The sequence below is a fragment of the Fukomys damarensis genome, unplaced genomic scaffold (assembly GCF_012274545.1).
Source record: "Fukomys damarensis isolate Sample0158 unplaced genomic scaffold, DMR_v1.0_HiC HiC_scaffold_39, whole genome shotgun sequence".
Lineage (NCBI taxonomy): Eukaryota > Metazoa > Chordata > Mammalia > Rodentia > Bathyergidae > Fukomys > Fukomys damarensis.
Genome location: NW_022900951.1, coordinates 27,922,986 through 27,937,508, shown reverse-complemented (window position 1 = coordinate 27,937,508; position 14,523 = coordinate 27,922,986). Strand labels below are relative to the sequence as shown.

At 34.6% G+C, this 14,523-nt stretch overlaps 1 protein-coding gene across 6 annotated transcripts in view; it reads left to right on the top strand.

Moving 5' to 3' along the window:
• Dmd (dystrophin) overlaps window positions 1-14,523 on the top strand; it is a 2,130,457-nt gene that overhangs the window by 909,695 nt on the left and 1,206,239 nt on the right. For all 6 annotated transcript variants that reach the window (XM_033760401.1, XM_033760400.1, XM_033760399.1 and 3 more), the window contains exons 35-37: window positions 10,251-10,430; window positions 10,745-10,873; window positions 13,039-13,209. In XM_033760401.1, coding sequence (XP_033616292.1) covers window positions 10,251-10,430; window positions 10,745-10,873; window positions 13,039-13,209 — 480 coding nt within the window. The remainder of the gene's footprint in view (window positions 1-10,250; window positions 10,431-10,744; window positions 10,874-13,038; window positions 13,210-14,523) is intronic.

Here is a 14,523-nt window from a genome sequence, read left to right as displayed (position 1 = left end):
GACTTTTGGAAGGTGATTTAATCATAGGGGCAATATATAGCAGATTTACTGTTGGAGAATGGATGCTGAATGGAAAAGATGGATTACTGGGAGCATAACCAGGATAAGTATACCTCCCTGGCTCCTCCCTGGCTCCTCTCTTCTTTCCCTGCTTTCTAGCCACCATGAGCAGGTTTCCTGTACCAGTCCCTTCAACAGTGCCTCCAGGCATGCAGGGACTGACTTCTGAAACTGTGAGCCGAGATAAACTTCTCCCACTTTAGGTCACAGATGTTGGGTATTGTGTCTCAGTGATAAGGAAAGAAAGACAATTGACTTAGAGCAAAAAGATAACTTACATTTCGGGAGATTCCAGTCCAAGCTTGAGCAGACACATTGTGGTGGACCTTTCCTGAGGACAATCCATCATGCAGAGGAAACAACTTACATAATGAGCTACAAAACAAGGAGACTGAGAGGACTGACAATGTTTCACAGTTCTTTGCGAGGGCATCCGACAATATGCCAAGGAATTTCCACATGCCCCTACCTTCTAAAGGTTACACCACCTTGCAATAGCACCACACTAGAAACTAAGCCTTTAACCCAAAGGCCTTGAAGGACACTATCCATACTCACACTATAGCACATACCTATTAGAAATTATTGGTTCCAAGACACTATGGCCACTGTGCATCCAGTTTAGCTAAGCATCATCAAGAGACATTCCTGCTCATTAAGCAGCAAAGCAGGAACCTAGTAAACTCATTTTACCTAGACCAGGGAAGAGTGTTGTCTTTCCACACTTTTGGAAGGCATATCTATAGGTTTCCTGGACCTCATTAAATATATTAAAGCAGGATTGACTGATCCTCATCCACTCTTCTTGAAGAAAATATTCACAGAAGTGAGTGGCATGAACTGAGAAGCAAGAGTTTTCATCAAGATGCAGCCAAAGGAAGCATGTAAGTGGTCTATTTTTGTGAAAACACTGTAAGTGTTACAGTCTTTTGATTACTCTATTTCAGAAGAAATCAGTATCAGAGAGGAAAGATGGATATCAGTGGATCTGGTAATGCTGTCAGAAAGTAAAGTTCTCTGATAATGATGCTCTTTCCCATATTGGAAATAAGCAAATGATGCAAAACCACCAATATCCCTATCTCTGACTCTTAAATATCTTCTTAAAGTGTCCTAGACTAGCAGAAAATAGTTGTTCACTTTTTCTAAGGATTTGGCATTCGTATGGTTCCAGGCTCTTCCACATGAGCAATCATGTTACTCGAGACCATTGAAAAAGCTGACTTACTAGGGACCATACCAATTGTATCCAACTTTTTTCGGCTTATTGCTAGAGAAGAATGTTTCAAACATTCACTCAAGATGAAGGTAAATCAAACTAGAGTCAGATGGACTAGAGCAGAGATGGGCAAACTAGCTCATGGGCCCAATGTATTTTGCTGCCTTGTTTTTACAATGATATTTATACAATGGTATAAATTTATACAATGAAAAATACAATAGAATTTCCATATATACTTGGTAGAGAAAATCAAGAATATTTCATGAGAAAAAATATGGAATCTAAACATTACAGCTCATAAATAAAGTTTTGTTGGAATGTAGCCATTTCCATTGTTTATTGTCTGTGGCTACTTTTTGGTGTAATACCAGAATAGCAGTAGTACTTATAAATGGCCGACAAAGCCTATAACCTTTAAGATATGACCATTTACAAAACAAATAAAAAATATGCCAATATTTGAACTAGAAGAAAGCTAGTGGGAAAACAATGCTATAAGTCTGAATATGTATTTTGGCCATGTTTCTTTCATGGATGCTTATCAGAATGTTAGTATTGATAGTATCCTTTTGACACTCCAGAGATGTGGTAGGATTAGTTTTTCCCAAATATCATATTTCATCTAAGTTTTCCTCCTGCTCAAAATTCAGTAGTCATATTCAAAGCCATAAATGCAAGAGCAAACACCTGGTCCTTTCAAAAGCTACTGGGTGGTGCATCGCACAATTTTGGATGTTTAAAAGTGCCATCTACTTGGAGAGATCTCTAAACCCAAGAACATCTGAAGTATTTCCTGTCAATTTCTTAGTGATTCTACAAGAAAAAGAATGAGATAACTTACAGAAGTAGCTAGGATAAGTGTAGGGCTGATTAACTGAAGGAAATTCTATAAGCAAGATAATCATCCTGTCTGATCCCACCCTGTAACCATGCTTCCGGATTGCAACTATAAGGGGAAAAAAAGCAATATTTCAAAAGTCCAAAATGTAAAAAAAAGGTAAAGGAAAATATTTTGAGATTAAAGTATCAGGAGAGAGGTTGTAATAGAAATGAGATAAAAATTTGATAGTGAGAATTGAAAAGACAAACAAATAATGCTTTATTTTGAAATTCCTAAATTGAGGTAATCTTTCTACAGTATTTTAAAATTCAGTGTTCTTCAAACAAAGTAGCATTAAAGAAAGAAAAGTTAATATTTTGAAAGAATGGGCTATGATGATCTGCATGGTCTTGACATCAGAGATGCCATGAGGGGGCTGTAAGTATGACATTTGTACCTCATTAATGATCAGGCATGTCCCCTGTCATACCTGACAACACCCTATTAATGGAGTTTACCAAGTTGAGATCAGGAACACTGATGTCTCTAGGGCATCACTGATGGAAGGAAATGGTAGGCAGCTGGATTACCAGCACTTGAACAGTTTGACTGTAGGCAGTGAACAGGATTCTTGAGCTGTTATGGTAAACTCAACCCTCTGGAACTGTCATAAAGGCGTTACTAATTCACTTGAAAGGGGACAGGAAAATGTCTGTTTTCATCATTGGTGCATCCTATGTGCATAAATAGTTTATCGTATAGTACATGGTCATTAAATATCTATTCAAATATAAATTGTGATTTAAGAGACAAAAATACGAAAGCATTTCTTGGGAGAAAATAAAAATATGGGTGTGCATTTGAAGCTATTAAAGTTTTAGTACAAATGGAAACATGAATGATCTTATCAAATGTTTCCCCCATTTCTGAATGAGGAAATAGAAGTACAGGTGAATAGCAAAACTTGAATTATCTCTGATTCCAGTAGCTTTTTCCACTATAGTAAATTGGTAGAAATTTCATTTACTAGTGATTGTAAGGTAATGTAACTCTAAAATACTACAAAGAGCATTCATTAGCCACAAAAATAATAAAATAACCATAGCTAAATTTAAGTAAATCTTCATAAAATTAAATCTATGTACTTAAAACTAAAATTAAAACTATGTATTTATCACCTATTGCAGTCAATATACCATTCCCACTGACATTATTTTAGATTTCAGGTATTGTTTTAATGTCTTAAAATCATTTTGATTAGTTGTACATAAGGAAATCAATTCTGAATTTCCATTTAATGAGCGAAAATATTTAATATATGAATTGAACATGAAAATATAGCAACAAGAAAGTCTGTGTATGTATAATTAAATGGAAATTTATTTCTCTGATGATCATATTGTTTGTAAAAGTTTATAAGATTTTCTGATTTAGCTGCTAATTTCATATATTTCTAACTCAGTTTCATTCATCATGAATTTCAATAAGTTAAATAATGCAATTCTATTAAACTCCTTCAATATCCATATTGGTATCTGAGAATTAAAATGGTCAAGTATGATTACCTGAAAAGATTTTTTGTACAAATAATATATATAAACTATCAGCTTTTATGATAATACATATTTATCATTTTTAATAAATTGACCAATGTATTTTATTAATAGAAATGATAGTATACTATGAGTTGCCTGAGAGGAACACACATAGGAATTGTCAAATTTATTTCAGGATATTAAATAATGCAGAGTAATTTGTGTCTGAATTGATATCTATTAGAGAAATCATTGTACTGTGCACATTTATTTCAGGGACCCTTTTTAGAATATCCAACATCAAGAACACTTATTAGTTTCCTCTGTTGCTTTTGGATTGCCATTTCACTTCTAAACTGTAATGACTGTCACCCAGTAGAACCTCAAGACAAGATTTGACTGTTCTCAACATTGGCAACATGTTGAAATCACCTGGGAAACTCAGAAAATGGACCAATGTTCATGGCCCGCTTCTAGAGATTCTGATATTATTGGTCTGCCTGAGTATTGCCAGTGCCTCTAATATTCATCAGAGTTGAGAACCTCTGGATAATGTCATACAGGCTAGAACCATGAATTTTAAGTAGTCTGACAGAACCTACATTTAGTTCAGAATACTATGTCCTGTATTGTTTTTAATTGGCTTTCTGGGTTTTGCTCTTATCCCCTAGATTATCTGGATAATTGTCTCAACTTATCACTACTTTTAGCTATAAAAGCTTGAGAAGTACTTATTTCTAAAGCCTGTTACACTATCATCCTCATGAAAAATTACATATCTTTTTTAAGGGGAGCACAGTAATTTATCTGTGAATTGAAATAACACTAGCAGATCATTAACTTGGTACAATGAATGCATCAAGCAGCTGTTACTTAGAAAATAGAACATCTGTTAAATGCCATTGAAGTCACTACTCACTGTCATTATAGTTATAGCTATAATTTCTATTCTGCACATTCTGCTTTCACAAAATTCTTTTTTAATAGACAATACATTATTAATAAAAAATCAATATGCATTACTATAAAATCCATTGGTTAATGTTTTATAGTCTTCTTTACTCTATAATTATATTATTCCATCACATTAGCCTAATAGTAAAATATGTCCTAAACTTCAAGCTAAGAAAGAATAGTGTAAGGGCCTGAAAAAAGTAGTTAATATCAAATTTCTGCATGTTTAAGACATATTAGTTTTATATGACGCACCATTAACTTTATCTCAGCTGTTGAGATCCTTTAAAGGTAAATATGTATTGTATGTTTCAACTTTAATTCAAAACCTTCAGATAGATAGATACATAGATAGATAGATGGATAGATAGAAGTTAAAAGGTAAAAGAATGCTTCCCCCTCCATTAACCAGATATGGTGTAAAATTTACATAGACTGTGCAAAATCCACACGGCTATGGGCTGTTTTTAAAATACTTTTTTCTAATTGTATTCATTGATCCTTCATCCATGTTAATGGGAGCATGAATAAGGGAAAAAGACCTGGAGTAATAATTTAATAGTGTCTTAGGGCCGGGGATTTAGCTCAGTGGTTCGGTGGCCTGCCTTGAAAGTAAAAGGACCCGAGTTCAATCCCCGGTCCCCCCCCCAAAAAAAAAAAGTGTCCTAGTAGTACAGGGATAGGTTTATCAGGAAATAGTGTGTCGGCAATATTTGACTAAATGTGAGGAGGAGTAAGATACAATACCAAGGGCAAGAGAGGCCTAAGGGACTAACAACTAATAAAAGAGAGGTTGGGCACAACTGGATATCAGATAGACAAATTATCCTAAGAATATAAGTCCCAGAGAAATTCCCAGGAAACTCGTGAAAGGCATTGGAAAAATGGGGATAATAAGAGATGCGTGAGGAAGAAGGTCCAGTCCAGTTGAGCTATATCTTCTAATTGTGGAGGAAAATATTTGTGCATTTTTTTGAGTGAGAGCAGATAATTATTCCATGTTTTACCATGATACCTCTAAATAGAAATTTTAAAAGTGTTTTCATCATGTGATGATGGTATGATTACCAGAGACCAGCAAAACAGTTTGCTTCCATCCTGCTACTGCATCAATGAGAACTGATGAGCTGTTCACTGAATACTGAACTGAATATACGACTTGCAGTTTCAACAATTGGTTTCACTTGCAGATATGAGGAGCAAATCAGAAAATATTTTCTTCATTCCCCTATATATAGGCATGTTTTCACAAGAAGAAATTAACCTAGTCTACCCATTCTTTTATTATAAGGGAATTAGAGTAGCCTTTTAAAATTGTTATGAATAGGAAGTAGACAGCGAGTTTATTTGAAATCATGAAAGTTGGTGCTTAATATTTATAGTATTCTAGAGCCACCAATTCATAAACTCAACACATGAAAGAAAATAATATGTTAGAATAGGTGGCAATTTCTAATTATATTGAATTTTATTTATGTCAGACATTTTTTCTGTGTCATAAAATCTCTTACTGTCAGGTACATAGTCCACATTTAGCTTCCTTTGTATCTCCAAAAGTGGACTTAGATCTATCTCTTAGGTCAATAGAAAATACAGTCTATACAATCTAGCTTTTTCTTCATCCTTAAAATCAACCCTTGGAGCTGACATATTACTGCATAAGGAAAAATAACTAAAGGACCTGAGCTATGACTTAGTCAACTTTTTATTCAACGAATTTGAACTATCTCCTTCAGAAAAGTAGACCTTCCTGAACTTTCTCTATCCCTCTACAAGGCATGAAAAGAGATCGTGTGTGCTGAGGATTGAATTCCTTTCAAAATGAGGAAGTATCTTGAATTTTTTTCATCATCTTGCCAATCCTGTAAATCACTCTAGCTCCCTTAAAGGGGAATGAATAAAGGTATAAAATGAATGACAGAAGCAATAACTTTAGTTTAGTTCTCAATCAGTCTGTAGGTGTAGACATTCTTCTGTTATGGAAAAACTATAGTACATGGAAAAATGGTTCCTTAATGCCTCATAAAAAGTACATTTTTGTTTTTAATATGTACTCTATATTCCCCTTTTAGTCATCTTTGATTCTCAACTTCATAACTTCTAATCATTTTGTAGTTGGTCTTTAGTAAATCTAAAATATATAACCCTCCACCTTCAAGTGATACCTCTCCCTTGAAGACATTCATAATTATTCCAGGCTTTAAAGAGATATCTTTTCTAGTGTGATATCAAATTATCGAATTTCATCTTTTTACTGAAGGTATATTGGAGGTACAAGTTCAGCAGGACATGCCAAGATTATTTCTTTCCTTATTTCTGGCAGTGAATAGCACGGAATAAGGTAAATATCAGGCATCTGGTATATATTGAAAAAGTAAAATTATAGTAAGGCCTTCAGAAAGCAAGATTTGCATATTGTTTAAGGTCACAGATGTTTTTAAGGTATACTTTTGAATAAAAATAGTTTTAGAGGGAAAGCTTTAAAAAATCATTAAATTGACACAATATTTTTCCTTACTCCAAGTAGAACTTTTGCAAATAAATAGAGGTTTGCTCTTGAATATCACATACAGAAGTTTAAGTCAACATCTCTTTTTGGCAGGAAAATGTAAATATTCCGCACCTCACTTTTGACCGTAAGAATTATGATCACTGCTTTTATCAAATGCATGTCACTTTGATGATAACTTTAACATGTTGGAGTATTATCCTATAATTTTGAGGAATCTAGAAAGTCATTAGCAATTAGTCCACATATCCTAGCTCGTTGATTCCATTAAATGAAATATCACTGACCATTAAACATTTTATTTTGGAGATCACCTTAAGATTTGGACAGATGTTTGATAAATAATAGTTATTTGTGATCTAGGAACTATATGCACTAATATTTCTTTAGTTCACAAACTTCTCTAAACTCTTCTGAGGCTTGGAATTTTTATTACTTTTAAATGCTTTGCTTGGCCTGTAAGAAACAGATCTGTGTGCGCAGTACTTTTTGCTAAAACATAACATCTTTATGAAGACATACTAAGATAATTTAGTGATCCATATATAAATTAAAATTTAACGTTGTGAGGGGTTGCCTTTGCAAATAATTCATTTGGAATGATATATTGTTAGGCTGGAATATTGGATGTAGAGAGTGCTCATTTGCATACATTTCCTTGAGAAATCCATTTTCAAGTATAAGTTTTTGAAGGACAGAGACTTTGCTTCTCTCTCAGTTTACCCACATCGCCTATCAATGGCTAATGTCCGTGGTTGTAGACGTTTTATATTACTGAAGGGGACACCAAAGGATTGAAAGGGATGAAATATATTCCATGTCTACTCATAAATCATGCTTCACAGGGACTTTATCTACCCAAATGAGATACTTTTCATGAATTTCCAAAAGACATTGAGTAATATCACCTATGATCCTGATCCAGTAGTGACTGGCATCTAATTGGAATGTAGCGAACATTTATGATTGGTATATAAACAGATTGATTTTTTGAAATGCTAAGCTCACTCATGTGCAACAAATGAAACCTACATAACAAATAACCATCTGGGTGGTAGGAGATGTATCTATCTGGTGTTAATTACCTTAATTTCAGGTACTTTTTATATTGAAGGAGACTACTAATACAAATGCTTGCCACAGAGTTGAAGAAACCGTGATTGATTCTTCTATAAAATTTTTCTTGCAGTACTTTCATCTAGTTTGGAATCAAAGGCAAGAACAACAAGAGCAACAAAATCCTCTTTTATTATGAGTGGAGAAAGAGGTGAAGGATTGGAGGAAAGACAGCCACAGGGATTATTTAGGTGTATCATAAAGATAGAAAAGCCACACTAGAGCGTCTAGGGATAAGAAATGAGATCTAAATTTGTCTCATAGAAACAGTCTTTTACATGCACCATTTCACTTGCTCTCTCTGCTTATATTTCATTTACCTCTCTGCAGGTGGACTTCCCGTATTTTCTTCTTCTTGTTTCTCCTCAGTTCTGTTGTGACTTTAACTGCCTGTGACAAAGATGTTGCGATTCATTTGCAAGTGGCTTTTGAGCTCCTATTATAATTATACTCTTCGTGCCTTTTAGTTAACCTTTTTGAGAAAGAATCTGTTGTGATCTGGCTCAGCCCCCTGTGTATGTACAGCACCTGGCTGTCTAGGCAGACAAGGGAAGAACTGGAGTGGAGGCAGGAGCACAAGGTGGTCACTCATGACTGAACCCAAGAGAAGGACTGCAGGTGGGGCAGGCAGGACACATTTGTACTTGCATCAGATTTTCTATCAACTCACTACATATTTCATCATATCAGCTGTGATTATCTTCATGTTTTATAAATCAAATTTTAGTAAATGATGATGTTATCCTAGGGGATTTTAATCCAGAATACATAGACATATAGAATGGAAGTCTGTGAGCTGGCATTGGTGATATGCGTTTTTATTTTTATTGACCTCTAATTGCAATTAAATGTTTTGTTCAGTATAAACGTAAGTGACAAACCCCAGTGATAGCGCCACCTTTAACTTTGTCACCAGAGGAAACGACAAGTAATTAATTCTATATCATGTCATAGTCATTGCATATATCTGAAAATACTATTTATACTCATTACTAGTTTGAAATTAGCCTAAATTCCTGACGCTAGATCTTGTTAGTTAACATATTAGGAAAGAAAACATGTATTGCTATATTATGATTTTTAAAAATTTTGCATTATACTACATTGTACTTTGAATTTCAGCATATTTTCATTTAAAATCAGGTTTATTTCATGTCATACTTTTAAAAGCATAAAAGGGGTACTTAAGCTTCATTTGATGTTAAAGAAATCTATGGCACCAAATGGGTAAACTAGAGGTTTCAAAACTATGGCACAGTGGGTATGCTGAGCCCTCTATTGGCGCGTGAACCATCACCCCAGCCAAGGTTTGACAACTTATTAGCATTAATACGACAGCAAAGATCACAGTAATTGTGCAAATTTTACCTTTCAATAAAAAGTTGTTTGAGGGTGGGGTTTTAGTTCAGTGGTGCTGCTGACTGCCTCGCAAACTAGGTCTCGAGTTTGATCCCTATTACCAAAAAAAAAAAAAAAAAAAAAAGTATCCTTGAAAGCTGTTATTGTGTCTTCCTTTCAAGACAAAAGGTGTGAATGTATGAATTGTTTTTTCTGAACTAAAACCTCAGAATTCAGGTTTAATTGTAGTTTTGGCACTTTGTGGTACATGAGTGGGTTTGGGGTTGCGCTTTGGGCACTTGGTCTCTAAAAGTGTCACCATCACTGGGCTGAAAGTTTCTTAAAACCAGGTCCTTGTTTATGGATGAGTCCTCAAATGTTTTCAATTAGCTACTTCATGTGCAAGTTAGTAAATATAAATAAATGTTTGGATAATGTGTATGTTTAACTATGAAATATATATGCATATCATAACCAAAAAAGTTTATCATGTCTATATAGGTTCTCTATAACCAATCGCAAAACTACAGTGCATATGGCATGATATTCTGGTTCATAAAAAACATGATTTTTATGGTTTATGTTTAAAAATCTTACAAAGCCTTAATATAGAAACCATACACGTAACGCTTTCACAAACCTTAAATCCTAAGAATTCAATATGTTACTTGAAACTCCATGCCATCGCTTTCACAGGCTACTCAGAAAGAGATTGAGAAGCAGAAGGTTCACTTGAAGAGTGTCACAGACCTAGGAGAGGCCTTGAAGACAGTGTTGGGCAAGAAGGAGACCTTGGTGGAAGATAAACTCAGTCTTCTGAATAGTAACTGGATCGCAGTCACTTCCAGAGCAGAAGAGTGGCTAAACCTTTTGTTGGTAAGAGAAGAAACCAGAAGTTTTACCATTTGTTTCTGTAATGAGAAAAATTTACATAAGCATTCAGTAACAGCATTTGTGCTTGCAAATTACCCTCTAGCCTACATATATGGTGGCTTTTCATTCTATATCTGTAGATATCCATATCTAAATCCTTCGTCTCACATTTGTGCAGTATTATATATGGAGATCATACCTAAAAGCAATTAAAATGATACCATATTTTGGTTTTTTTAGAATTTTATGAATTAAAATACATTCTTTAAAAATACTACCTAATGAATAATGTCATGCTGTGTCTCTGTACAATTAAGGAATACCAGAAACACATGGAAACCTTTGACCAGAATGTGGATCACATCACAAAGTGGATCATTCAGGCTGATACACTTTTGGATGAATCTGAGAAAAAGAAAGCCCAATATAAAGAAGACATTCTTAAGGTAGCAAATAAAATGTTGTAAGAAATGATTTTCAAACTGAAAAATAGTTATGTCAATCATGTTTGTCCTAAAAGATACAGAGGACTTCTTAATAAGAGTAAAACAATCCATCTTCTTTCACTCCCCCCTTCTTTCCGCATTTCTTCCTACTTTGGGAATTAATGACAATGAAGAGTCCTATAATCTGTACATCTGTTCGTATCCACCTCTAAACTATTCACACCAAATTTAAAATCTGCTCAGAAAAGGAATCCAGAATTTGTCTTGCTAGCATATTACAAAGTTCTGCCTATTTTAATGGCAGTACCACAAAGTTCTGACTTACACTAATCAGCCTCCTGCCATTATCCAGCCAGACCACCTGAGTAAACAGCTGAACTACAAATAGGTGGATATTCTTCCTATGCTACATCCCAGTTAGTACAGGTTGACATCGCCGATTCAAAATTCAATAATTCAAAACTTTCCAAAATATAAAATTTTGACCATTGAAATGATGTCACAAGTGAAAAATCCCATACCAAGAAACTCTGTTTGATGCACAAAATTATTTTAAAATATTGTCTTAAATTACCATTAGGATATGTGTATATCTATATATGGAAAATAAATGAATTTCATATTGAGACTTGGGATCCATTTACAAGATGCATCATTATGTAGATGCACATATTCCAAACGGTAAAAAGTTCAAAATCAAAACACTTCTGGCCCATGTATTCTGAATAAAGGTCATTCAACCTGTAAATATTAATAATGATATGCTAATATAAAACTGAATTTTTCATTTTTAACTACATGTTTTAAATAAACATGGTTTCAGGCTCACTGTCTTTTTTTTTTTTTTTTTTTTTTTTTTTTTTTTTTTTTTTTTTTTTTTTTTTTTTTTTGTTTTTTTGTTTTTTTGAAACAGCATCTCCCTATGTAGTTCAGACTGCTCTGGAACTCACTGTGTAGACCAGGCAGGTCTTGAACTCACAGTGATCCTCCTGCCTCATCCTCTCTAGTGCTGGGATTATAGGCATGCACCCCCACGCCTGGCACTGCCTTTTTTTTTTTTTTAGTATTAGGATATCCTAAATTTTTTTCTCTCAAGGATAACTTTACCTTTCCTTTAAAAAAGTGTTTCTTATAAAAGTGAATGAGAGGTATAATATGCAAATATTGATAGTGCATAGTCTCCAATTGATAACATCCCCTTTCTCAATTACATAGGAAGAGTTGAATTCTAACAAATCTCATTTACATTAAGGAATTCTTCTTTTGTTTTGCTGAAATTCCAATGATATATGGTTTTATGTGATTTGCTACATAAAGAAACACTTAAAATCTGTCTGTAAAATTAAATGTCCCTGAATATTTTCCACAGAATGTAGTTACTTTTATTTAAAAAAAAATCCAAGTACACTTTAGGCTGTTTTAAAAATATATTTACCCTCTTGTCTAGAACATATTTTGATGTTGATCTGTATCTTGATGTGACTAATCTCTCAATATTTAGTCAAGATGTCATGCTGAAATTTCTTCAAGGCTTTATGGTAGTAAGAATTGAGTCATTTAACTTAGGAGCTCTGGGACTCCTGGCATCAGAGAGAACATTCCTCAATAGCTCTGTATGTGATGCAGAATCCAAATCTGTTAGAAATTCAGTTATTTCCACGACACTCAGTGTAATAAGAGGAACTCAAAAGTACCAGGCAAGCATAGAAAAGTGTCCTTCAGCTACCTTCTCTCCTGAGCGTATAATTAGTTTGTTCCATCTCTGTTAAATGTAGTAAAGATACGATAAATACGATTAAATATAAAATAATATCATTGCTGTACACAACGTGGGAAGTCAGGAAAATATAGTCTGTTCTTCCCCAGACTAAGTACATACTTTAAATAGACAAGCATCTAACTTAGTCAAGGATAGTGACCTATTTTACGCAGATGACACGTATTTTCATTATAGTTTTGTTTTATGAAAATTGGCTTTTCCCTCTTCCTTTATACTCTTCCGAATGTGTATGTGCCTCTCTTCTCTTTTCTTTCTCCTCTCCCCTCTCCTTTCTTCCTTCCTTTTGCCCTCTCACCCTCTATTTCCCTCTGTCTCTCTATCTCTCTCCCTCCCTCCCTCCTTCCATTACTAACTTCAAGCCCTGTTTCTTGCTCATGGACTCTAGCGTTTAAAAGCTGAAATGAACGACATACGCCCGAAGGTGGACGCCACCCGTGACCAAGCAGCGAACTTGATGGCAAACCGCGGCGCCCACTGCAGAAAACTAGTAGAGCCCAAAATCTCAGAGCTCAACCATGGATTTGCAGCCATTTCTCACAGAATTAAGACTGGAAAGGTAGGAAGACCTACTCGAAGGTGGAAACTAGTGCTAAATGATCTCTTGCGGAGGTTTCGCAGTGCCCTGAGAGGGGCAGACAACCCTCACGGCAAGGTTTTCGAAAAGAAAACGAAGGCCAAAATGTATTTAAGGAAATTTTACCACTGACTATCGCAGGAGATAAGCCAGTCTCTCTCTCCCCTTCTTTCATGTCTCTTTTTCTTTCTCACGTCTTTTCTCTGCCACAGCTATTCCAGAACTGCATTCTGTGCTGGTTTTACATATGTATTTTCAGGGCTAACCTACAGAAGCGTAACAAATAGCATCTGCAGGCCAAACTTTGAAAACGCACAAAAGACATCCATCTAAAGAAAGCACTATTGATATTAATATATTTTACTAAATAAATTTTTGCTTGTGTATAATGTAGATCAAATATCCAAAATGAAGCCGTGTACATCTGCATGATTTAGGTGATTTGTACCCCTTTATTTGTTGTTGCACGTGTGTCTTATCTGACCTTTGCTAGTTGCAGACACTGACAAAATCTTAGACTATAATGATATACTCAAGCTGTGAAAACAAATAATCGGAAAGCTTCTATATCCTAGTTTTTGTAATTTTACATGTCTATTTATAATTATCCCATGTAATGAAGAACAAGAGGATGTGGCATTTTGCATGATAGTCTCTATATATTTATCGAAGACAAATCTGATGTTATTAGTCATTTACAAAAATACAAGAAGAGTGTATTATTAAGATTTTTGATTCTTTGAGAAAGGTCTGAAATGCAAACTACCCCACATTTATTTAAGGTAGTCTGGCAGATTTTTCAATATGGTATGTGATATGCTTTCAAATTTAAAACATATAAAGATACGCACATATTTTTAGGTATATAGATAACTTCTGGAAATAGTAAATATTTCTGGAAAATATGATACAAACACAGGTAAGAATTGATTACTAGAAAAATAGGTGTTCAAACAGTTATTTTCAAAGATATGGACGTCCAATATTATCATAGTCTTACCGCTTTTACACCCAGAGTATTATAAAAGACCGCCGTGTTATATAAACATACCTGTTTGAGGTAGACTTCAAAATACATGAAGGGTGATATAAGGAATTCTAAATAGTTTATGCACATGAAACAATTATCTAGCCATGCACAGTGGTACATGCTTGTAATCCCAGCACTTAGGAGGCTGAGGCAGAAGGATTGGCACAAGTTTGAGGTCAGTCTGGGCTACATAGTGAGTGCACATGCAGCCTGGAGTATATTTTGGGACCCTCTCTCTCTCTCTCTCTCTCTCTCTCTCTCTCTTT